A 26,973-nucleotide genomic window follows, 5' to 3' on the forward strand; every position below is an offset into this window, starting at 1 on the left:
TAGATCAATGACAATCAGTAATAAATTACTGTGGTTTATATTACCTGTGTCTCCTCTCTTTCCCAACAATCAAAACAAAAACCAAAACAAAATTCTAGACAGTAGCTTATTTTAATCTCACAAACTGACCTTTTTGCGAAGTTTCTGAATACGATTGATGACTTCCCGAGCCATTCCTTCATCCACCATTGACTGGTCAGGGGTGACATCTAAAAGAACCAAAACCTGTAGGAATGAACAGTGTACACCATGACAATCAAATATAGAAAAAACAGCTCTTTCAAACTCAGAAAAATGGTGTTTAAATTCTTAGAAGTATATAATGCAGCACCATTCAATCACAAAACTGAGCCAAAGACATGAAATTAGTCTCTTTATAGTTTGAGTCCTCCGTTGTAAACAGTTATTTCCTCATCTGCAGAAAAAGGTGCAACTTTTCATTTTTCTCCTGAAGGAGATGTCCTGAGACCAACTTAAACCACTTCAGCATTCTTGCCTTGAGAACCCCATGGACAGTATGAAAAGGCAAAAAGATGTAACACCGGAAGATGAGCCCCCCAGGTCAGTAGGTGTCCAACATAGTAATGGGGAAGAACAGAGAAATAGCTCTAGAAAGAATGAAGCGGCTGTGCCAAAGAAGAAACAGTGCTCAGCTGTGAATGTGTCTGATGGTGAAAATAAAGGCTGATGCTGCAAAGAGCATATTGCATAGGAATCCGGAAAGTTTGGTCCATAGGCCAAGGTAAATTGGACATGGTAAAACAGTAGATGGCAAAAGTGAACGTTGACATCTTAGGAATCAGTGAAGTAAAATGGATGGGAATGGGAGAATTTAATTCAGATGATCATTATGTCTATACTGTGGGCAAGAATCCCTCGGAAGAAATGGAGTAGACCTCATGGTCAATAGGAGTTCAAAATGCAGTACTTGGGTGCAATCTCAAAAATGACAGAATGATCTTGGTTCCCTTCTAAGGCAAACCATTCAACATTACAGTAATCCAAGTCTATGCCCCAACCACTAATGTCAAAGAAGCTGAAGTTGACCGCTTCTATGAAGATCTATAAAACTTCTAGAACAAACACCAAAAAAAGAGGTCCTTTTCATCACAGGGGACTGGAAAGCAAAAGTAGGAAGTCAAGAGATACCTGGAGTAACAGGCAAGTTAGGCCTTAGAGTACAAAATGAAGGAGGGCAAAGGCTAACAGAATTTTGTCAAGAGAACACACTGGTCATAGAAAACACCCTCTTCTGACAACACAAGAGACAACTCTACACGTGGATATCAACAAATGGTCAACACTGAAATCAGATTAATCATATTCTTTGTTGCCGAGGATGGAGAAATTCTATATAGTTAGCAAAAACAAAACCTGAAGTTGACTGTGGTTCAGATCACGAGCTTGTTATTGCCAAATTCAGACTTAAATTGAAGAAAGTAGGAAAAACCACAAGACCATTCAGGTATGACTTAATCAAATCCCTTATGATTATACAGTGGCACTGACAAGTAGACTGAAGGGACTAGATCTGGTAGACAGAGTCTCAAGTACTATGGATGAAGGTTTCTAACACTGTACAGGAGGTGGTAACCAAAACCATCCCCAAGAAAAAGAAACGCAAGAAGGCAAGTGGTCGTCTGAGGAGGCCTTACAAATAGCTGAGAAAAAGAGAAGCAAAAGGCAAAGGAGAAAGGGAAAGATATACCCAACTGAATGCAGAATTCCAAAGAATAGCAAGGAGTGATAAGAAAGCCTTTAAAAATGAACAATACCATGAAACAGAGGAAAATAATAGAATGGGAAAGACTAGAGAACTCTTTAAAAAATTAGGTACCAAAGGAACATTTCATGTAAACATGGGTACAATAAAGGACAGAAATGGTAAGGACCTAACTGAAACAGAAGAGATTAGGAAGAGGTGGCAAGAATACACAGAAGAACTATAGAAAAAATATACTAATGACCTGGATAACCACGATGGTGTGATCACTCACCTAGAGCCAGAAATCCTGGAGTGTGAAGTCAAGTGGGTCTTAGGAAGTATCATTATGAACAAAGCTAGTGGAGGTGATGGAATTCCAGTTGAGCTATTTCAAATCCTAAAAGATGATGCTATGAAAGTGCTGCACGCAGTATGCCCACAAATTTGGAAAACTCAGCAGTGGTCACAGAACTGGAAAAGGTCGGTTTTCATTCCAATTCCAAAGAAGGGCAATGCCAAAGAATGTTCAAACTACCATACAATTGTGCTCATTTCACATGCTAGCAAGGTAAATACTCAAAATCCTGCAAGACAGGCTTCATCGGTTCATAGTGCATGAACCGAGAAATTTCAGATGTACAACCTGGATTTAGAAAAGGCAGAGGAAGCAGAGATCAAATTGCCTACATATGCTAGATCATAAAGAAAGCAAGGGAATTCCAGGAAACCATCTACTTCTGTTTCATTAACTATGCTAAAGCCTTTGACTGTGTGGATCACAACAAACTGTGAGAAATCTTAAAAGAAATGGGAATACCAGACCATCTTGACTGTCTCCTGAAAAACCTGTATGCAGGTCAAAAAGCAGCAGTTAGAACAGGACATGGAACAATGGATTGGTTCCAAATTGGGAAAGGAGTATGTCAAGGCTATATATTGTCAAACTGCTTATTTAACTTATAAGCAGAGTACATCATGTGAAATGTTGGGCCAGATGACTCAAGCTGGAATCAAGATAGCCAGGAAAAATATCAACAACTGCAGATGATGCCACTGTAAAGGCTGAAAAAGAGGAAGTAAAGAACCTCTTGATGGAGAAAGAAGAGGGTGAGAAAAAGCTGGCTTAAAACTCAACATTCAAAAAACAAAGACCATGGCATCTGGTCCCATCACTTCCTGGCAAACATATGAGGAAGAAGTGGAAAGCGTGGCAGATTTTATTTTGAGCTCCAAAATCACTGTGCACGGTGACAGCAGCCACGAAATTAAGAGACACTTGCTCTTTGGAAGAAAAGCTATGACAAACTGAGACAGCATATTAAAAAGAAGAGACATCACTTGGCTGACAAAGTTCTGTACACGCAAAGCTATGGTTTTTCCAGCAGTCACGTACAGATGTGAGAGCTGGACCATAAAGAAGGCTGAGTGCCAAAGAGTTGATGGCTTTTGAATTATGGTGCTGGAGAAGACTCCTCAGAGTCCTTTGGACAGCAAGGAGATCAAACCAGTCAATCCAAAAGGAAATCAACCCTGAATATTCAATGAATGTACTGATACTGAAGCTCTAGTACTTTGGTCACCTGATAAAGAGCCTACTCATTGGAAAACACCCTGAATCTGAGAAAGATAGAGGGCAGGAGGAGAAATGGGCAACAGAGGATGAGATGGTTGGATGGCATCATTGACTCAATGGAGATGACTTTGGTCAAATTTCGGGAGATAGTGAAGGACAGGGAAAGCTGGTATGCTGCAGTTCATGGGTTGCAAACAATCAGACATGATTTAGCAACTAAGCAACAATAACAACAACATGTAACTCTGCTTTCTGTCTAATAAGTAATATCAACTCTGCTAATAAATAAAATCACCAGTCATGAAGCTATTACAGCAGCATAACTTTTCATAATAGATTCACCACAAACAAGTGAACTGAAGACTTCAAAGCAGCCATCTCTTGTTTTCTTTAACCATAACCTATTCTATCCACTGGTTTGTGCGATTCAAAACACAATTTCTATAAATGGCCACAACACTTTTTAAAATTGCCACCTTCCTGTCAATTTTATCCACTATTTCATCTTCTCTGTCATAAAGGTTGTCAATGTTGATGTTGTAATAATGACAGTATCACTTCTATTATAGAGGGGAATATATATATATATATACAAATTAGGCACCATCCCCATTTACATTTTTGAGGACACTCAAAGATAACAAACTTGCTCCATTTTATGAAGACACACAGGAGGTAAACTGAAAACGGATGAGTCATGGCAGGGTAACCATGCCCACAATACACAAATCACACTAAGAAACTCAGAAGCATCACAAGACAACACGTCCACAAGTATAATCAAGCTCCTCAGGCCTCTCTTATTTGGTTGTGACCAGAGAAGACGACACCTTCTTGCTGGTTACAAACCTTCTTCCCTGGGCCCAATTCCTTCTTTTGTAGTTTTCTCACCGTCAGCTCCTTACACTGTCTGCCCACGTGGAGTTCTGTCTACATCATATTTAAGACTCTGTGTACGACAATTCCCCAGCAGTTCAGTGGTTAGAGCTCAGTGCTTTCACTGCTAGGGGCCCAGGTTCAATCCCTCGTTGAGGAATTAAGATCCCATAATCTGCACGGTGCGGCCGAAAAAAAAGACCTCATGTCAAGGTTGACTAGACTCACACGAGGTATTCTCCATCACCCCCCATATGTGGAATATTAAGCACAGAGGAACTCGAGCAGGTCCCTTACTCTCACATTGGAGAGCTTACAATCTATCTGTCTGGAGAAGTCTGGTCAAGAGTGAAGAGAGATGCTGTGATCCATCACAACAAAAAAACCCAGACCCCAGAATCCACAACTGTCTGTATATCCTCTTCAAGGGATGCTCTCTAACCATTCCCACTTCTACCCAGACTTAGCCCTTCTCTGTACTTATTTCTACCAGATAACTTACCAAGTAGAATAATAAGAACAGATTTACTTTTCTATCTCCATGACTGACCCATTCCTTGAAGGGTAGGATTACATCTTCCACATTTTTGTATGACCTGGCACTTACTGGCATGCATAAAGTCACAAAATATCTATTTATATATCCATTAAAGAAATGCACATGTCAAGAAGCTACAATAGAGAAGTTTAATAAGGCCAATCTAAAATAAAAGCTATTTTACCCTGAGACAAGCTGCCAATGCTGTCAGGAGGAGCATAGGTATTTTTTCCTCTGATGTTCATATTTTTTGGTAAAGAAATGTTCTAGGGAATAGAAAAATACCTGGGCATCCGAGTGTGCTTCAAACTGTGTTGTTCCACCTGTTGCCTGATCAAAGGTGTACATGAGGCGGATATCTTCTTCATGCAATTCATGGCCTTCCACAACAATGGTCCCTATTGGAAAAGCAACTGTCACTGTTACTCAATCAGTAACCCACTCCTCAAGCTGCCCTGCTACCAATATACTGTGCCACTCTCTAATAAAAACTTCAAATCATCAAGCTACAGTCTTTAAGAGGTTATGTCTTTCTGACTCATGTCACTGTTGTGGTCAAGGATGAGATAAACTTTCCTTAGACTACACCATGCTATCTTAAGGCCATTTAAATCACCCATATCTACTGCTGTATATAAGCACCTAGATCCAAAAACATGTGCTAGAGGCAACGAATGAATCCTCATCATAAACATGAGCAGCAAGCTATAAGGAAGAAAGCACAGTCTGTAGAGTCAAACTAGACTTAGGCCTACCACTCAAAGGCGGTAAAACCCTGGTGTTCTTCTATCTGCCTATCCGAGTACAGTCAGGGTGAAAACAGGTAGACAGTGTGAAGGTCTGAGCATCATGCCTATTCATGGTAGGCAGAACATATAAACAGCTGAGGATGGCAATTCCCATTTCCCATACCGCTTACTATAGTAATTCACAAAACAATCTTCTGGGTCTTTGAGCAATGGGCTTTCATTTTCACTTTATGTCACCGTATTCTAAAAACTGCTTTTCATCAATATGGAACAGTTCATTCAGAAACTACAATTTAAAAACTACAGGCTTCAGTTTCAAATAAAGCTTATTTCAGGAATTTTTAATATTTTGGCTAATTGGTGAAATAGCTTGAGATTTATGACCTGAATGCTGATCAAAGATTTTGTTAATTTAACAAATCAAGTTGAATTAGTACTGATTCAACTTTTAGTTGCAAGCCTCTAATGTTTTGTAAATTTTATCTAAAAATTTGGGGACTCTTACAGACATTTCCCCCAATTTCCATAACTATTCATCTGAGTTATGAATCCTTAAATCTTTCATGACACTTCCATGCTTATGATTTTCAATTTCAGAGGGAACCCAAACATTCAAACACCTTGTACCCTAGGGTTGCTGCAGGAAGTCAAAAAGCTGTAATTAGACCATATATGATTCTAATCATGGCAGAGGTCAGAACTCCTGGGCACCTGGAACAGCTTCCTAAAGATTTCCTTCAGCACGCTTATCAAAAATATGATTATATCCATACATCTTTAGTGTCTACCAGCACCATGACGGTAAGGACAATGTCTGTCTTATTCAACTCTATGTTCTCAGTGTCAACAAAACAGAAGGGCTTTAAAAAATATTTGCTGAATGAATGACTCCACTCTTGCTCAGTGAGAACAAAATATGTATTCTAGATATTTTAGAGATACATTCTAAGTTCTGACACAGTTTTGGAAGAAGCTCCAAACCTCAATGCTAAATCCCTTTCATTAAAAATACTTAAGTATTTAAAAATTAAAATTTTGAATTAAAATTAAAATATAACTTTCTTCTTTGAATATCTTCTGGTCTTCATTCTGGCAACTCAAGTCATCTTTTTCTCTACAAGCAACATCTGATAAGGGTAACGCTCTATACCACTGGCTGGTGAATCTGAAGGGTTTTGCTCTCTCATTAGGGTAGATTTTTCCAGGCCCATATTAGCACTTATAGAATTCAATGGTAACTTACAGTTTACCCATCTGACTCAATGATTTCAAGTAGAAACCTAGCTGAAAGTGAAAGCCACTCAGTTGTGTCCAACTCTTGCGACCCTATGGACTGTATAATCCATGGAACTCTCCAGCCCAGAATACTGGAGTGGGTAGCCTTTCCCTTCTCCAGGGGATCTTTCCAACCCAGGGATCAAGCCCAGGTCTCCTGCACTGCAGGCCGATTCTTTACCAGCTGAGCCACAAGGGAAGCCCAAGAATACTGGAGTGGGTAACCTATCCCTTCTCCAGGGGATCTTCCCGACCCAGGAATGGAACTGGGGTCCCCTCCACTGCAGGCAGATTCTTTACCAATTGAAAACACCAACAATAACAGACTGGTTAAAAAAATACCAGGTATCCACAGGAAGGAAAGTTTTTGCAACACTTACTGAAATAGCATTTTAAAGACTGACAAAACACAGAAATGTTTATAATGTAAAGTGAAAATGCAAAATAAAAAGGTAAATGAAAACCAAATAATATAAATATAAAAAAGTGAAAAATGTGAAATAAGTTATAGACTGATTTCCATTTTGTAAAGCTATAATTATATGACTACATATGTATATAGGATGAACTAAATCAGAATTTTAACAGTGAACTAAATCAGAATTTCAATCTACATTAAAGGATGGGTGATGGGTTATGGGTCATTTTTATTTTTACTTTTTAAAAAATAAATTAGAATTATTCATAATAAATATTTTTATGAACAGAAAAAAAAAGTTCTAATTTAAGGGAAGGCTGTAACAGTAGAAATCAAAGAGGAGGCTAAGTATGAGACATCCATCAGGTTGAGGACACAAATGGTGACCCCAATGGAACAGACACCCACCATTCTCCTGGAACCGCTCCAGCTCCTCATTGCTCAGCTGTTTGATGGATGTCATCACCATCTTGAAAGCTCCTTTCAGACGCTTCCCCAGGACCATGTGATCTGGCTCTGCCCTTAGGCGAATGCCATATTTGTTTTTATCTGTAGATAATGTAACTTTTCGAACATTCAATTCCTATATTTGATAGACATGCAAAAACAAAAATGAAACAAATGAAAATATGTCCACAAAAATTTGAATACAATTCTTTATAGCAATAACCAAAAAGTGGAAACAACCCAAATGCTGATCGACTATGGAAAGGATAAATAAAATGTGGTATATCTACCTAACGGACTGTCATTTAGCAATATAAAGGAAAGAAGCACTAATCCGTGCTATAACATGAATGACCCTTGGTGCTAAGTCACAGAAGCCAGACATAGAAGCCCACATATTGTATGATTTCATCTACAGAAAATGTCCAGAGTGAGCACACCCAGAGACAGAAAACAGATTTGTGTTTGCCAGAGGACAGTAGAATCCTGAGGGGAAATGATGCATGAATGATAATTTGGGGTCTCTATTTGGGGTGATGAAAATTCTACAAAATTGTGGTGATGACTGCACAACCCTAACTCAATTAACAAGAGCTGTAGCATTAGAAATATGGACTTCATGTCTCAGGGGTAACCTTTCCTTGAGCAATTTAACTATCAGTTAACCAGAAGAGTCAGTTAATCATATATTTCATGTCTCCATCATGCTAGCAAGTTAAGGAATACTAATGTAGTAGGAAATGGTGACCACACAGTAGGAAATAAGAAAATGAAGTATCATGGAATTGTCAACTGAAGCAAATTATATGGAAATGTTCTGCCATTATACATTACTATATTATTTGATCTCAGAGTGCTCAAGATATTTAAGTATATTCTATTTTTATCCATATCTTAAGCATTCGTTACAGAATTTATGTAACTTTACATAACTTTACATAATTTATATAACGTTACAGAATTTTTATAACTTCTTAAATTTCTAAAGAGTTTTATAAACTCTATTTATCCAGAATTCTCAAATAATTCAAAATCAAATATAGAAATTATTTTCTATCCTCTTTTTCTTTTTTTTTTTAAAGAACAAAACCCCGTTCATTTTTCACATTATCTATATGGTGAAATTTTAACTTTTGAACACAAAATGTTATCAATGATGACCCAGGCCGCCTTCTTTATGGTTTTGGTGCGAACGCAGCCCATGTTGGCAGGTTCTTGGTAAAAGAGCTATTTTCTATCCTTAAATATTATCTTTGAAAGGAATAAAAATGAAATTTGAAATATGTATTTCATTTAAAAACACCACAGGATAAAGCTTTCTGGGAGGACAACTGACAAGACAGTTTAAACTTCTGACCTCAAAACTCCATTTTTAAGAACCTATCCAACATCCACACTGTCAACTAGCAATTGGCACTTGCCATCTACTTATCTGGGCTTCACAGGTGGTACTAGTGGTGAAGAACCTGCCTGCCAACAAAGGAGATGACATAAGAGACAAGGGTTCGATCCCCTTGGGAAGACCCTCTGGAGGAGGGCATGGCAGCCCACTCCAGTATTCTTGCCTGGAGAATCCCATGGACAGGTGAGCCTGGTGGGCTACAGGCCATAGGGTGGCAAGCAGTGGGACATGACTGAAGTGACTTAGCACACATGCCTCTACCTGTACCTGTAAAAGGACTAAATCGTGCTGCTGACCTTCAATAACCCCCTGAAAGGAGTTCAGGGTGGACAGCAGAAATGAGACATTCTGTGCTTGGGGAAAAACTGGCAGGACAGGTCTTCAGATAGGTATTTTCAGGAGCTGATTTTATGAGCCCAGTTCTTGTATCTCCCCATGGAAAGGCCCCAAAATCCCTCATGGTGGTAACTGTTCCTTGTGACTAGCAAAGCTTCACAAGACTAGCAGAAACCTTCTGGAAAAAAATGTACCTGCCTGCATGTATTCCCCCTTTACCAAAATCACATATATATTGAACTGCCTCTTAGGAGCAGCTTCTCAGAGCTATCTGAGGTGCTGTCTCCCGGGCTGCATCCTCATTTTGCCCCAAATAAAACTTAACTCGCAACTCTTATGTTGTGCATTTTTTAAGTCGACAGTTAACGACATATTTGCACAAACACACATATACACACACATACAACTTTTATTTATAATCCGAAACATATATTTCCAACAATACTAGAGTAACTAAATAAATAGTGATGCAGCCAGAAAGTGAACACTATGCAGCTGGCAAAAAGAATAAATTAGATCTCTAATGTTTTGTTTTTAAAGGGAGAGTTCTTTAAAAATATTTATTTATTTAAAAATTTTATTTATTTATTTGGCTGTGCTGGGTCTTCATCGTGGCATGCAGGATCATTAACTGCAGCACATGGAATCTCGTTCCCTGATTGAACCTGAGCCCCCTGTACTGGGAGTGTGGAGTCGTAGCCACTGGACCACCAGCAAGTCCTAGGTCTCTATGTTTTAACATGGAATGTTGTTTAAGTAATACTATAAAGTGGAAACAATAAGTAAAAAACTACATATATGATCATCTCTATTCGCAAATAAAACCAGTGATGTGCGTATCTGATGTTTTTCAGTTGCTGAGTCATGCCTGACTCTTTGCAACCCCATGGACTGTAGCCTGCCAGGCTCCTCTGTACACGGGAGTATCCTGGCATAGGTTGGGAAAATACTGGAGTAGGTTGCTATTTCCTTATCAAGAGGAATCTTTCCAACCCAGGGATCAAATTCAAGTCTCCTGCAGTGGCAGGTGGATTCTTTACCACTGGGCCACCTAGGAAGCCTGCATGGGTGTAGATGTATGTACAAATGTGTCTACATGTATGTAAAATGCTAGGAACAACCCGGTAAGAGACACCATAGTGAACATCCCTGCAAGTGGGAAACGAGACACCAGGGAGTGGCCAGGGTGAGAAGAGACCCTGTCCTGTACCCGATGCTAGTGTTTATTTACAACCAGTGTTTACTTGACACTTGGGTAATTTGAAGGAACTAAGCTCTTTCTTTTTGTTAATTATCAAAAATTACTTTGGGGAAGAAAAGTGGATGAAGGGATAAATGATCCGATGAAGATGAAAATTTCATGGACCTTGAGATCATTGTTAAAGAATTATAATTACAGGGACATCCTTGGTGGTCCACTGATTAAGAATCTGTGCTTCCAATGCAGGGTGTGTGGGTTTGATCCCTGGTAGGAAGAACTAAGATGCCACATGCCCCCAGCATGGCCAAAAAATAAATACAAATTCTTAAAAAAAAAATTTTTTTTAATTACATTGCAAAAATTCATGATGAATCAAAAAGCAAACTGTAAAATTTCACAGAAGGTTACATTTATGTATATACTGATAAAGAATACTAATCAAAATAATCTTCCCAAGGACAGAAGCCAAAGTTTGGACCAAAGCACACAAATCAACTGTCTTACCTCAATGATATATTTCTCCAAAGACTTAATTTCATTAAGAGCTTCCAGATCTTGATGGATAACAACAATTTCTTTCAAAGGATACTAGAAAGAAAGGGGATGGGAAAGTTCACTAAGCATCCAGTCTTCTAAACTGCAGAAATATAAATGTTACATGTTCTATCTGAATTTCAAGCTCTAGACTAAGCAGGCTTAACTAGTATTAAGTCATTCACAGCCTTACTGCAAAAAGAAATTTATGCCATTGCTTGAAGCCCTTTATATGAAGAAAATACTCCAAAGACATAATTCTCTAGGTCTGTGCAATGTAAAATAGAAATAAAACCTCCAACCTTTATTGGAATAGTTTTGCGGTCTCGAATCACTCGGCCAAGTTCAATCACAGACTGCATTCTAGATACTGCACTCTCAGTTTTCTTGTCGATCAATTCGTCACTGATTGGGAGAGGTAGGGACATAAAAGATATTAGATTTAAAAAGAGAAAATCTCGAAGAAGAAACGTGCTTAGGTGAGGAAGAAAGTTGGACGAGAGAGGGGAGGGTGTGGTTAGGCTTCCCAAGGGAGGCTCTTGGGAGCACAGCATGACTGCCTTTGGGCAGTCATAGTGAGAGGCAAGCTTGAGCCTGATGCTCAATGCACAGCAGCTCCTCAAAACGACACCAAAGGCCTACCCACACCCTACATGCCACAACTCTACAGGGGATTCCACCCTCAGCATCCCTCTTATACCCCTTCTGTAGCCTGAGGAACAGCTCAACTGGAAGGCATGGCATAGGTGAGCTGGAGCAGGGAGCTGGGCCCCTACATGAGTGCCTCTCTAGCAGCTCTCCTTGCCATGGCCCAGGTGAGGCTTAGATACATTTGATTCTTACCGAACATGGGGCAGCATGAGGTAGTGAATACTGAACGTGTCCTTGTCCTGGACAGAAACAGGGTCAATCAGTGTCTTCAGATTCTGATACATCAATTCAGTAAGAAAAGGGGTATAGGGGGCCTGTATAAGGACAGAAAACATTATGTCATTCATATGTAGCCATCATTAACTGATCTCAAGAGTTAGAAAAAACTAAAACATTTTAGAGAAATGACACGGGAATATGCACAGAACCGGACATGAGGTTAACAAAACATGCCTATGAAAATGACCTCATTTTGAACTGGGTGAGACAGACACTCAGAAGCAAAGAAGTAGGACTACAGACAGAAGTGTCCCAAACATCCTTGAAGATGTCCATAATAAAAACAGGAGCCAATGACCACATGGCAGTTAAGTCAACTGCAGAGGAATGAATATTCCTAAAGTCTCAGAAACCTCATCTGTAAACTGGGGAAACTCTACCTGCTTAACAGGAAGAAGGAATGAGCTCATACATGAGACACCAGGTGGAGGACCTGGTATAAAGCAGGTTCTCATTCCATGTATGTTTAAGAAATAAATAGAAGGCTTATAACATTAAACTGAAAGAGCAGAAATAAGACACAGGAAACTAAAAGTGAAACTTTTACTTATATATAATTTAATGAATATTTCAATTGGTAGGAACTTTTACTTATATATAATTTAATGAATATTTCAATTGGTAGGAACAGTGAAAATACTCAAGTGTCTCAAGTGAAATATTGTTTGCAATATATGTATTTGTTTGGTTAGCTACTAGCTCAAGACCTTCCCTGATACTCATAGACAATTACAGAACTTTAAAATATAGAAAAAATAAAGAACAGATACAAACAGAGGACAGTGCAGCAACTGGGCACCACAAGCAGCCCACGGGGCTAGAGTTTTAGAATGGGATGAAGCATCTTACCATAAGTCTGCACAAAGAAAGCAGAACACTAAACAAGGTTTCCAGGGCCATAACACAATCCTCTACCCCATTTTCACCCTAAGAATAAAAAACACACACATTAAACTGTTAAAACCAATAGGTCACTGTAAAGGGGAAAAAAAAAAGGTAATAAAAAGGGGAAAACTCAGCCATAATTAAGTTATCCAGAGATAACTACTTTAAACATTTTAATGTCCTTCTAAATATATGTGCATATACACACACACACATGCATGTGTATGTGATACATTTTAACAAAACAAAATTACTGTTTTGTTACAGGATTTTATCATTAACACATTTGAAGGTAGTACTGATGGGCAGTGGTCTGGGTGTACCTCACTCCCTGTTATGGAGCATTGCTGTTTATGCATAGCTTAAGTTCTGGGACAGGCTCCATGCTTCACTCATCCTATATCCCCAAAGGCTTAATGAAGAGTCTCGTCAATAAGGAACCATCCCTCTAGTGATAGAAGCGATGAAGTGCCCATCTGAAGATCATAGCTGTACCGAACAACACTTGCAAAATACATTCATGAATTATTTGATTTTAACAGGTCTGTTCAGTACAGTCCTAAATGGCCTGAGACTTTCCCTCTAATATGTTGTCTGTAATTGTGTTTTGAAAACATGTGAGATGACTTTTAAACTTAAGGACCCCCCTATCCAAAAAATGGCAGTACAGTTAATATGCAACGTAAAAGGAAAAACACAGCTATAAAAAGTGAGAGCATTTGAAAACGCCCTTTTTGCTTTTGCCTGTTCTCATTTTTCCTCAACTTTCATACTTCCTGCACTTTCTGCTCTTCCCAATAGAAGCCTACACTTACCTTTAATCTTCTACGGTTCATCCGAACATACCAATTGGTCAAAATATCCACAAACTTGACCAGGCGAGGAACCACAGTATAGAGCCTGTAAGCTGAAAGTAAGACAACCAATCAGACAGTGAGAACATACAAAAGTCTTGGGAGCTTAAGACAGGGCTGGATACAAGAAAGAGCAAGTAGGCCCTGCCATTCAAGGGTTATCACATCTGTTAGGGAGACAGGTCAGTTTTCATTCCAATCCCAACGAAAGGCAATGCCAAAGAATGTTCAAACTACCACACAATTGCACTCATCTCACACGGTAGTAAAGTAATGCTCAAAATTCTCCAAGCCAGGCTTCAACAGAACATGAACCATGAACTTCCAGATGTTCAAGCTGGACTTAGAAAGGCAAAGGAACCAGAGATCAATGCCAACATCCGCTGGATCATCAGAAAAGCAAGAGAGTTCCATTAAAACCTCTGCTTTATTGACTGTGTGAAAGTCTTTGACTGTGTGGACCACAACAAACTGTGGAAAATTCTTAAAGAGATGGGAATACCAAACCACCTGACCTGCCTCTTGAGAAACCTGTATGCAGGTCAGGAAGCAACAGTTAGAACTGGACATGGAACAACAGACTGGTTCCAAATAGGAAAAGGAGTACGTCAAGGCTGTATATTGTCACCCTGCTTATTTAACTTATATGCAGAGTACATCATGAGAAACGCTGGGCTGGAAGAAGCACAAGCTGGAATCAAGACTGCCAGGAGAAATATCAATAACCTCAGATATGCAGATGACACCACCCTTATGGGAGAAAGCGAAGAAGAACTAAAGAGCCTCTTGATGATAGTGAAAGAGGCGAGTGAAAAAGTTGGCTTAAAATTCAACATTCAGAAAACTAAGATCATGGCATCCGGTCCCATCACTTCATGGCAAATAGATGGAGAAACAGTGGAAAGAATGACAGACTATTTTTTTGGGTTTCAAAATCATTGCAAATGGTGACTGTAGCCATGAAATTAAAAGACGCTTGCTCCTTGGAAGAAAATCTGTGACCAACCTAGACAACATATTACAAAGCAGAGACATTACTTTGCCAACAAAGGTCCGTCTAGTCAAAGCTATGGTTTTTCCAGTAGTCATGTATGGATGTGAGAGTTGGACTATAAAGAAAGCTGAGCGCCGAAGAATGGATGCCTTTGAACCGCAGTGTTGGAGAAGACTCTTGAGAGTCCCTTGGACTGCAAGGAGATCCAACCAGTCCATCCTAAAGGAAATCAGTCCTGGACATTCGTTGGAAGGACTGATGCTGAAATTCCCAATATTTTGGCCACCTGATGCGAAGAACTGACACAATTGAAAAGATCCTGATGCTGGGAAAGATTGAAGGCGGGAGGAGAGGGGGACGACAGAGAATGAGATGGCTGGATGGCATCACTGACTCAATGGACATGAGTTTGAGTAAACTCCGGTAGTTGGTGATGGACAGGGAGGCCTGGCGTGCTGCAGTCCATGGGATTGCAAAGAGTCAGACACGACTGAGTGACTGAACTAAATTGAACTGAACTGCTGCCCAACTTCTAGTTTCCTGGCAGACCAGGACCCAGTCAGAGTGTACATCCTCAGGTCATACTATTGCTGCCTAAAGATGGCAAGGGTTCCCTGGCAACAATCCCACTCATAAATATCACTCAAGAGGGAAAAGTGGACATGGCTAATAATACATGTCTCAGGGAGTGTGCTAAGTCGGATTCGCATACTCATTTCCATTTTCACTCAGGTCAATCTGTCCAGTAGCTTGACAGTCATATGACCCTTATTATATATGTTTAAAAGTGGGCAAAGTCCTTCAGGAAGACTGATAAAACATTCAAAATTTCCTGGACGAACCATCCAATTATGCCAAGTACAGAGGCATCAACTGTTCCATGAAGAGCTGTGTACCAGCTGAGGAACTGAAGACCCCTCCGTGAACCACCTGACTGCTCTGGCCTCTTAAACCCACTGGGTGCTGTACCTGAGGAGCAGCACCTGGCAGCCACAGGATGCTCTGGGAGGGTGGTTCATGTCACCAGGGTGCACACAGGGATGCCATTTTTTCTCCACTGCCCATAGACTTTATCAGACCCACATACACTCAGACCCATCTCAGGTATCCTGGTTAATAGTTTCTTGAATTTCTCACCTTGACTTATGGTTGTCTATCTCCAACTTTAAGGAAACCAACATAACCTACCTTTTCAACCTGTCTAAAAACAAATTCATTGTTGTTCGGGAACAGAAATGTGAGGAAATGTCAATGTCATTACTGTGTTTCTGAATTTCCTAATTTTTCCACTCTACTTATTTAATAAAGTAGATCTAAAAATAAATTTAAAACATATTAGTAACAAGTACTACTTATTAAGAACCTGTCATCTGCTAGCTACTGTATGTACATAGTTTCTATCTTAGTCTTACAAAAACTATTACCAGGCACTTTTTGCAGATAGAAATGGAGCCTCATAGACTACAGACGATGCTTCCCCCAGGGAACAAGTAGTGTACAAGTTGGGATCTGAACCCATGGGCATCCACTACTGAAGCCTGTGATTCCTTGGGCTGTGTGGTGTCTGTGGAGGGGTAAGGCCACTAGATATCCCCTCAAGACAATCTCTCAGGCCTTGGAGCAATACATTTCTACAACAAGCAAGCCTTAAAATTATATTTGAGAAGTAAAAAGAAACATTTATTCATCTATTGTTCTGCCTCTCTCAAACTTTTTATAAAATTTCCTCTATGTTTAGAAAACCACACACCTATGGTCAATTAATCTTCCACAAAGGAGGCAAGAATACACTATGGAGAAAAGATAGTCTCTTCAGCAAGCGGTGTTGGAAAAGCTGGACAATCACATGTAAATCAATGAAATTAGAACACTCATTTACACCATACACAAAAATAAACTCAAAATGGCATAAAGACTTAAATTAAGACATGACACCATTAAACTCCTACAAGAGAACATAGAAATGGGAACAAATACAAATGGGATGTAATCAAACATAAGCTTTTGCACAGCAAAGGAAACTATGAATAAAACAAGACAATCTGTGGACTAGGAGAAAATATTTGCAAACAATGTGACTAACAAGGGCTTAATTTCCAAAATATACAAACAGCTCATACAAAAAAAAAAAAGGTGGGGGGGGGGAATGGGCAGAAGACCTAAATAGACATTTTTCCAAAGAAGACATACAGATGGCCAATAGGCACATCAAACCATGTTCAACATTGCCAATTATCATTTACACCAGTCAGAATGGCCATCATTAAAAAAGCCCTCAAATAACCAATGCTGAAGACGATGTGGAGAAAGGGAACCTTCCCCTACACTGTTGGTAGGAATGTAAACTGGTATAGCCCAACGGAAACTGTATGGAGGTTCCTTAAAAAATTGAAATTCTAACTTGAGAAGATTCAGGTACCCCAGTGTTCACTGCAGCACTATTAACAACAGCCAAGACATGGAAGCAACCTAAAAGGCCATCAACAGAAGAACAGATACAGAAGATGTTCGCGTGCACACACACACACACACACACATAGAGGAATGCTACTCAGCAATAAAAGGAATGAAATAATATGAAATAAAGCCATTTGCAGCAACATGTATGGACCTAGAGAATATCATACAAAGTCAGGAAGAGAAAAACAAATACCATAAGATATCACTTATACGTGAAATCTAAATAAAATATCATACAAATGAACTTATTTACAAAATAAAACAGACTCACAGACATTTAAAAAAACAAACAAACAAAAAAAAACCTTACAGTTACCAAAGGGGAAATGGGATGGGGGAGGGATAAATTAGGAGTTAGGGATTAACAGATACAAACTACTATAAATTAAATAAACAACAAAGTCCTATTGTGTAGCATAGGGAACTATATTCAAAATCCTATAATAAACCATAATAGATAAGAATGTGAAAAAGAAAAAAATATATATATCTGCATCATTTTGCTGTACACCAAAAACTAATGCAACATTGTAAATTGACTATTCTTCAAAAAAAAATTTTTTTCCCATGTTTATAAAGAAAAAAAATTAAATATTAAAAGAGTAATTATAAAGAGAGAATCTTTATTCCTGGGAGGAAGGTCGAAAAGAGACATACCTGCCATTTCAGTCTCAAAGAACCCAACGAGCGACTGCATAAAGGACAGGATCCACCGGTCTGTGATGTTGGTACTTTCTTTAACCATGTTCTCGTTGTAAAGGAATTCCATTTCTTCTTCCTAGAAGTGACAATTATTGAAACTTTTTGCATGCACGGGGGAAACCACTGTAAGGAAATGAACTCTTTAAATGATTTAAACTGAAAGAACTAGCCAAACAAACAAACAAACAAAAATCACAAAATACAGACTGAGCAACCTAAATTTCTGATTCTTAGCAATATTTTCCAAGTAAGTGCTAAATTTGGAATGTTAAGTCCTCAATTAATGAAATACATTTCTGAATGAACTAAAGAGAATTTAGGAACATTTTTTAGGAAAAAATTTTTCCTATCATCAAAGAATAATTATGAATTAAGAAATATTTCAAAATGCTGTCAGTAAGTATAGTGTTTAGTTACCTTAAATCTGTGGAAGGATAGACAGTAAAACTGGGTAGGAATGGACAACTATCTATAAGCTGAAAATGAATACTAGGAGTTAATATCTTTGCTTAATTTATTTTACCCAGAATGCTCTAATTACCTGCTGCTTTTTCCTTTGCAAATCCTCCTTGATCCTTAAGGCCCACTTCACCTGTCCCTTCTCAATAGCATCACCATCAGGGTAGCAAGGCAGCAACCACACTGACTCTTGCCCTGATTTAAGCACCCAATGCTGTAGTCTCCATCTTTTTGCTATGCCCAGATGAGCCCCAGGGATCAGTGGTTTAACCCAGTCTGTTTTCTTGAGCTCCACACAGGTAGAGGTCTGCAAAGCAGAGCCACTTCATGACTACTGGCCTGAGAGGTGATAGGATCAAAAAGAGGAACAACACTAGGGCCTGGAGAAGACCCTGTTCTTCCTGAGGGGGGTGTTCATTAGCAGACCAAGATGAACCAGAGGCAGCAAAACATATGGGGGCTTCTCAGGGGATGCTTCCCAAGTCAGCAGGTAACTACTCTTCATGTATATCACAACCATTGTTTTTCATCCCTGCAACTCAATGAGAATTTTTCTTGGAGTCTCAGCCCAAATGCCCTCATGAAGTGGCCTTTCTTGACCACTCAGAGGCAGCAGCCTTTACGAGGCACTCACTATGACAGTAGCTGACTCTTTACTTGGTCGCTCATCATGAACTTGGCTAGCTAAATGAATATCCAATGCAACTCGTCTTAAACAGGTGAAGCATCTGTGTCTGGCAGAGGTGAGCATCTGCCCAAATGGCAAAGCTCCAGTCCTGTTCTCCTTGGCTCAGCACAGCCCCCAGACAACTGTTGCACCTTCATCATGGCTCTCCAATGGCTCCGAGCCCTCACCCATGGGGCCTGCTCAGCCGAGTCTCTCATGGAACTCCACCTCACAGCTCAGCCCTGACTATCTTTTGCAAACCCAGCTCAGCGGGGCGGACCCCACTCCACAGCACTGCAACCCATACCTTCTGTAGCCTTAGGACGTTCTGGATGAAGAAGCGATAGGCATTGTACCAAGGGAGCAGAACATCCTTCAGGACGTCTCGGACACCCTCCTCCTTAAAGCGAAGGTTTTCTGCTCTCACCACAGGGGAGTTAATCAGATATAATCTGGAAGAAGAAAAAATCACATGGAAATGGAATGGAGACAATAAACCAAATATTACTGACATGTTGACAGGGTAATACCCGTATCAGCACTTTTTCTGCAAAATGGGGACATTATAAATACTTTTCAAATAGTCCACTCAAAACTGACAAAGTTCTCACTTTGTGTAAGAGACCTAGAAAATTCTAAAGGGGAGACCAAGAGTGCCACACCAAAATATGGCACTGGACTAACCTAGAATCACGTCCTGGGCTGGTTTTGGCACAGGCCCCAGGAAGCATGGCAGCACCAAGAGGAAGTAACCAGGCCCTCCTCCCAGGACAGTATATTTAGGCATCAGGGATTCACAAGGAACAGCCACACAAGCATTTTGCCAACACAGAGGGCAGAGGCCAGGGAGAGTGTTAAACATCCTGCAGGACAGCCTTCAATACAAAGAATAATCAGGCCAAGTTGTCGTCTATGCCAAGGTTGAATCTAACAGATAACTGGGGTTGCAGGACACTGAATAAACTGCTCCCAGGCAACATGGGAACTGTGAACATGCTTGCCCAAAGGCCCTGGGTGTGGGTCTCTGTGTTAGTAACAGGAGGATGCAGAACAAGACCTCCGTGGTTCCTTTTAACCTGAGCATTGAAAGTTTATGACTCTATTTCTTTTTTTTTTATGACTCTATTTCAAGCAGTATCTTTCTCTAAAAAATTTTCAGTATTAATTTTTATTTGCTCTAGCATAAATGTACCTCATATGGTTGTCTGAGGAGTAAGTGCAAAATAGAAATAAATGATATAAGAGAATTTCAATACCAACAAGACAGAGAATCTACAGGAGTGAGGCAGAGGCACCAGCAACTAACTTGGAAGTACCTGTGCTACTCAATAAAATCTAACACAGAGTCTCATCTTCCAAAAGACCTCTAGATTTAGAAACATCTTTACAATTTAGAAAACCATCTTGGGGGTTTAAAGTCAATAACATACCATTCCAATTCCATGTAACAGACGTGCATTTTTTAAAAAGAGCTAATTACAAACCAAATGAATAGAATGATTAGTGTCACTGAAACCATGATTGTATCACTGAATGTCAGATGCTTACGTAAGAGATGACAGACACACACAGATAGAGGACCGGTCTGTACCTGAGGGCATCAGCACCATATTTATGAATGATGGAAAGTGGATCTGGATAATTCTTTTTGCGTTTGCTCATTTTTTGACCATCACTTGAAAAACAAAAGGGAGACATCAATTAAACAAGTCAACATCACAGTTTATATATGGTTACAGATTATCTATAATTTGGAATACATAAGTACAAATGGGACACAAGCTACTATTAAGGCACAACAATAAGGCTGTTTTCTTAATATCTGTATAAACTTCTTTCAGACTACTGTAGTGAGTAAATGGAGAAGTTTCAGGATAAATGGCAGCAGGAAGATATCAGAGTATAACAGTTCAAAAACATAGCTTTTGCATTTATCCCAGAGAAATGAAAACTTCCATTTACACAAAACCTATGAAAAAAAGTTCACAGTTTTATTCATAGTTGGCAAACACTGGAAACAACCCCAATGTCTTTCAGCAGGTGAAAGATCAAACTGTGGGTCATCATGGAACACTGCTCAGCAACGAGAAGGAGCTATGGATACATACAACCACCTGAGGGACCTCCAGGGAATTACACTGAGCAAAAAAAGTCAAGCACAAAATTGGATACGAATCCATTTATGTAACATACTTGAAATGACAAAACTACAGAGATGGGGAATAGATTAGTGGTTGCCAAGTGGTGGGGATTAGGGTTGAAGGCTGAACTGGGTGGGGTATGACGGGGTAGAGTAGGTATGCTATAAAAGGGCAATAGAGACATCCTGTGATGCTGAAACAGGCCCAGTATCTTGACTTGTGCTGGTGGATATAGGAACCTATACATGAAATATTGCATGCAATGGCAAATGAGTGTAACTGGGGAAATCTGATTAAGATTGGTAAACCGAATCAACAGCCTGATCTTGACGATGTGCTATGGTTTCAAGAAACATGACCACTGGGGAAACCAGGCAACGCACATACGTGGTCTCTATTAATTTTCACAACTATAATTCAGTAAGATTTCTAATTTTTTTTTTAAAGCATAGACTGTAAAGCCAGACTGTGTAGGTACATAACTAGAATTTATCACTCTTTTGCAGTGTAACCTTACTTCTGCACCTCAATTGCCTCAAATGTTGAACCAGACAATTAAAGGATCCATTTCAAATGGCTCTGGGAGTAAATGAGTAAAGATGTATAAATGCTCAAAACAGGGCCTGGGAAAGTGCCAGGTGTCATCCCTCACTTTGAAGGGCACGTGAAGCAAGATATCTATGTATAAAGGATTTATTTTCCTGTTTTTGTTTTTACTTTTAATGACTAGAGGCAACAGAAGCAAAGGAAAAAATAAGAGTCCTCCATTACAAGCCTCCAGAACTAATAGCATCTTCATATATTAAAAAGAGGACAACTAAAACTACATTAAAGGACCAGTTCACAGATTAACTAAGAGTTATAAGCAAAAGTACTTTATAAAACTCTAAACTTTTGAACTCTGTGGGAGAAGGTGAGGGTGGGATGTTTCAAAAGAACAGCATGTATACTGTCTATGGTGAAACAGATCACCAGCCCAGGTGGGATGCATGAGACAAGTGCTCGGGCCTGGTGCACTGGGAAGACCCAGAGGAATCGGGTGGAGAGGGAGGTGGGAGGGGGGATCGGGATGGGGAATACTTGTAAATCTATGGCTGATTCATATCAATGTATGACAAAACCCACTGAAATGTTGTGAAGTAATTAGCCTCCAACTAATAAAAAAATTAAAAAAAAACAAAAAACTCTAAATGACAAATGTTATTTTATCATTAATAGTATAATGGGACACATGTCCCCCCATTGGTCCTCCTCCATTAGGATGAGTTCTTAATGCAGCCCTTCTCATAAGATAGAGGGATATGTAGAGATAGAATGCTACAGGTGGAGAAGGACAGAAGTTGGATGAAAACAGAAAACAGAAAGAAGTATAAAAGTAGAAGGAAGGAGAGAATAGGAACAGAACCGTGCATTCCTAAATTCCTCTATTCACATAGAATGGTTAGATCCAACCAGAAAATGCTGTGAGAACAGAGAGGAACTGGAACTCATCATTATACAAGGGAGTGCACCTGCCTTGCCAGGACAAGTCCATTCACAATCACATTTTTGAATGGTGGCCGTCCAAAGAGAGATGTGGCTAGCACCAGCAGGGTGTAAAACCTGGGGAAAAAAACACACACAAAGAAACAGTTCAATAAAATAAGAAATAGAATTCAAGCATAGGAAAGAAAACTGTGTTTACTTATTGGACTGAATTTCTATTTTAGGTAAGTTACATTTCTTGATAAGCACTTAAAGCAATGGTTCTTGATTCTGGTGATTTATCAGGATCATCTTGGGAGCAGTAACAATTAAGGACAGGACCCACTGTAGACCAATCATGTTAGAGCTTTTCATTAGGAATTTACTTAAATAAAACTCTGGAGTGAAGTACTGACTCTCTGCTGGGGACAGTACTATCACCTTCCTTGGGGAGCTAGTTGGACAGCCACAGGCAGAGGTGGGCAATGCTGGGTGTTCTCTCAGGACCTCCCAGAAATGCCAGGCTGAAAATCCAGAGACGTATGCTGCCTTTAGCACAAGGTCATAGGGGACAGCCTGATGACAAAAGACGCAAAAAGCTCTCTTATCCAAAAGTCAAAAGGTAGACTGTAGGAATATAGAAAATGTTTTCATATCAGATATCATGCATGCCATTTATTTGCTAGCTAGATTGTTTCCTAAAAGAACTACATCACACCCATGTAAGCTGTCCCAGGGTCATCTAGGACTGGATTTTGCAGCCGAAGAACATCACCAGACACAACTGATGAGGATGGGAGACCAGGTGCCTTGAATAAATGATCGGATATCCCCTCCTCTGAGGGCAGGTCAGTAGGACCATAGTTCTTAAGACAGGTAGACCATGCCTGACAGAAGCGGAGGAAGGAAATGTGCACATGTGGACGCATATGACAGCTTTTCACAGTTGCCAGACCTAGAAATTCCTCAGAGAAACAACTTATTGATGAATCATCTGGCTCTCTCTTTAAGAATAGGAGCTTGTGCGTGGTAGCTGTTGCTATAGAAAAATGGACTGAAAGCTAAAAATAGTATATTCCAGAACATTAAGGCTGGAATTCCAACAGTTTGTGAAGACTACTAGTAGTAAAGACAGAAAATGACACCAGCATTCCTTAAATACTCCTTCAGAAACATTACTAATTAAAGTATAATAAGAACATGGGTCAGTCCAAAAACATTGTTTTTTGTTTCTTTTTTACTTCTTAATTTATTTTTATAGAATCTGAGCTGGCTGAAGAGTGTCCGGGTTCAGCAACAGCTCAAGGAAGGATGGAATGGAATTATCTGCTGGTCCTCACCTCCCCAGGTCAGGGCGAAGATTTCATGCCAACAGTTGTAACTCCTCTCAGCTTCCAATCAATGCCCGTGGCTCAGGTAGGGGGATAAGGAGTGGGGAGGGGGAAGCTCCTGAGGCTCACACAGTGCTTGCTTCTCCCTCCTCCCCTTTCTCTTTGCTTCCCAGCAGAGCACAGCTGACCTGAGCCAGCAGTTGGAGGGAGGTGGATGGGACAGAGCACCAAGATGAAGGGGTCCTCAGCCCAAGGAGGAAGGGACCTAGCACCCCACAACCCTGCACCTACCCATGGGAGGAGATGATGGGACAACTGATATTACTATTAGTGGTCACAACATTCAGTTCCCACCTGATTATCATGGGGCAAACAGGACTGGACCAGGTTATACCGAATCGCAGCCAATTTGCAGTCTTTAGATTATGGCTAAAGACCAAAGTGTGTAAGTCAAAATGATCTATGAGGTCAAATTCATCTCCCAAGCTCTCCCACAGGAGACAGACTGATACCCCCAAAGAGGACAATCTTGTCACCAACAATACAGCAGGGTGGGTGGACAGTCCAGCCAGGCCTCAGACCTCGTGTCAAAGACTCAGAAGCAGTTGCAGTATATCTCACTGCTGGAATGGAATGGCTCAAAATGGTTGGCAGGACCCCCAAAGACATACATGTAACTGTCCAGCATTATGGCCCAGTAATTCATCTTTTTCTAATTAAAAGGATGAGGGCACCACTTTCAGTAAAGCACCAGATAAAACCAGGGTCCTCCTGACCTGCCCTCAGAGGAAGGGGTATTTGTTTGGTCTTAGTTGTAGCACATGGGATCTTTGATCTTCCTTGCAGCATGTGGGTCCTTCAGTTACGCAAGCAAACTCTTACTCCCATCATAGGCTTTCTTTCTTTCTTTTTTTTTTAATTTTAAATCTGGATCTTTCACAAAGTTATGAGGCTAGCCTTAACACCTGAGTACATTTTCAACTATTCCTCAATTTTGTAGCAACCTCCCCAATATCTTGTATGTAAATACCCACTAAATATTTCATTAATGATTTGAAGTAAACAAACTAAGACGGACATATGTTGTTCTGTGTCACTTAAACTTCCAATATAATAAATCTCTGTATTCAAAAATGTCAAAGAAGTAATTCAAACTCTAAAACTACCGCAGTAATGTAGTGAGAGATACCTTCTCAAAAGACACTTCTATGGTATGTGGTGGTAAAGCGCAGAGGGCAGGAGCAGAGCCTATCTTATCTGATACAATCTCCCCAGCACCCAGCTGATTAATACAAAGTAAAATACCTGCTAAGTTAAATCAAATCAATAAATCACTTTAAAGACAAGGAACATACCATCCTCTGGTTTGGTCAATGCCTTCAGCAATGAAGTCTGCAGGAAATGCATCCTCAAACTCCCTCTTGTTTTCAAATGGATAATGAATTTGAGCATATGGCATGCTGCCACTCTCAAACCAACAGTCAAACACTTCAGAGATGCGATGCAACAATCCCTTTCCACAGCGTGAAGGAATTGTCAGATGGTCAATGCTAGTAAACAAAGAAGTAAATGAAGAAGTAGCTGCTTTAATTATTTTTAAGCAAAACAGAACATACAGTTTAATTGCTAAAAGGAAACATAATGCTCTCACAGCTCTCTTATATGCATCTGCAAATAGAAATATTCGCAATTATCACAGGCTTTCAGAAAGTGTCATCAGTGCTCAGTCTGGAAGATTATATATATTAAAGTCTCCTGACATCTAACCCAAGGACAGACACCACCTTTCCTCAATATGACATGAATCATCAACAGCAAAGTAATTTTAGCAAACTAGTGTTTGATTTCTACATGGAGCTCTATGACCTGTAACAGAAACCATGTCTCAACAGGCTAGGACCTAGCCCGACACTCTCTGAATGACAGAACTGAAGTGAATCAAACATGCAGAAACTGACCTCTCTCTGTGGAGATCTGAGATCTTTGTTCCTGATAGTTCTTCCAGTTCTGCTATTGACCCAATACATACTACCTGTCAAAGATTAAAGGCCTCAGAGTCAAAGATCACATGCAGTTAATTTATGTAACATTTATTTTTAGGTTTAGAAAACTTTCATCTTCACAACAGTTATCATCAATGTGGCTCCTCATGAAAGACTGTAGGAAACTGTCTGAATAGGTGAGCAGACTTCAATTCTTTGCTACCTATCCCTATATCACAGAAATTCCCGAAATAAGAGAGCATTTCACAGCCATCATCTCAACAAGTATTTCTTGAGGATTTACTATGTCCAAATCTCTGCCAAAAATAATAAGCATAAGTGAAATGCCTAGACTATTGCTCTAAGACATCTTAGTTTATTCCTGGCACCTGAATTTGGCTTTTTAACCTGAAATCTTCTCAAGTCAAAGCTGGAACTAATTTACTGTGTATGAACTGGACCAAATAATCAGATTGAAAGATATTAGGATTATGTTCATGCAAGGAGGCTGGGAAAGGAACCTGGCAGGGGCTATTCATAATGGGAAGTCATCAAACAGGAGCCAAGTTCCTGACTTACACCAACAGGAGCTGCTGTAGTTCACACCCAGAGGACATCTGCTATCTAATAACACACACAGCCTTCTTCTCTTTCTCTGCCTTTCCCGTTCAGTTCTGAAAAGTCCTCTGATTCAGTTATTTCACTCTTGCCTTTCAGGTCCCAATCAGAGATTTACTGAGGTCCCTGGGCTGCGGCTCCTCATAACCATTCTAATGCTCTTAGCATTCAACACAGGAAATACATCTATACGTCTGTTATTATTTATTTACACACACACACACACAAACATTTGATTTTACAGACTAAAGGTCTGTAATCCTCTGGTAATTTTTTTTTAAGTTGTCCTTTTTATCACTAAAAGGTTGTTTCAATAAGCTGCCACTTAGTGCAGGGCGTGGAGTCTTCTCTGTTCATCAAAAACTCAGAGGAAAAAAAGAATCTAAGTAACACAAGATAAACAATGTGAGGATTTCCCGGAGACAAATACAA

The 26,973-nt window shown here is 39.8% G+C and overlaps 1 protein-coding gene across 3 annotated transcripts in view; it reads right to left on the reverse strand.

Moving 5' to 3' along the window:
- IARS1 (isoleucyl-tRNA synthetase 1) overlaps nt 1–26,973 on the reverse strand; it is an 81,094-nt gene that overhangs the window by 12,712 nt on the left and 41,409 nt on the right. For all 3 annotated transcript variants that reach the window (XM_043453105.1, XM_043453104.1, XM_043453106.1), the window contains 14 exons: nt 25,900–25,973; nt 25,297–25,491; nt 22,662–22,748; nt 20,597–20,680; nt 19,313–19,457; nt 17,835–17,955; nt 13,685–13,776; nt 12,834–12,911; nt 11,898–12,019; nt 11,357–11,459; nt 11,025–11,108; nt 7,543–7,717; nt 4,978–5,090; nt 130–225 (listed from right to left, as the gene is read on the reverse strand). In XM_043453105.1, coding sequence (XP_043309040.1) covers nt 130–225; nt 4,978–5,090; nt 7,543–7,717; nt 11,025–11,108; nt 11,357–11,459; nt 11,898–12,019; nt 12,834–12,911; nt 13,685–13,776; nt 17,835–17,955; nt 19,313–19,457; nt 20,597–20,680; nt 22,662–22,748; nt 25,297–25,491; nt 25,900–25,973 — 1,569 coding nt within the window. The remainder of the gene's footprint in view (nt 1–129; nt 226–4,977; nt 5,091–7,542; nt 7,718–11,024; nt 11,109–11,356; nt 11,460–11,897; nt 12,020–12,833; nt 12,912–13,684; nt 13,777–17,834; nt 17,956–19,312; nt 19,458–20,596; nt 20,681–22,661; nt 22,749–25,296; nt 25,492–25,899; nt 25,974–26,973) is intronic.

The sequence above is a fragment of the Cervus canadensis genome, chromosome 30 (assembly GCF_019320065.1).
Source record: "Cervus canadensis isolate Bull #8, Minnesota chromosome 30, ASM1932006v1, whole genome shotgun sequence".
NCBI classification, from domain to species: domain Eukaryota; kingdom Metazoa; phylum Chordata; class Mammalia; order Artiodactyla; family Cervidae; genus Cervus; species Cervus canadensis.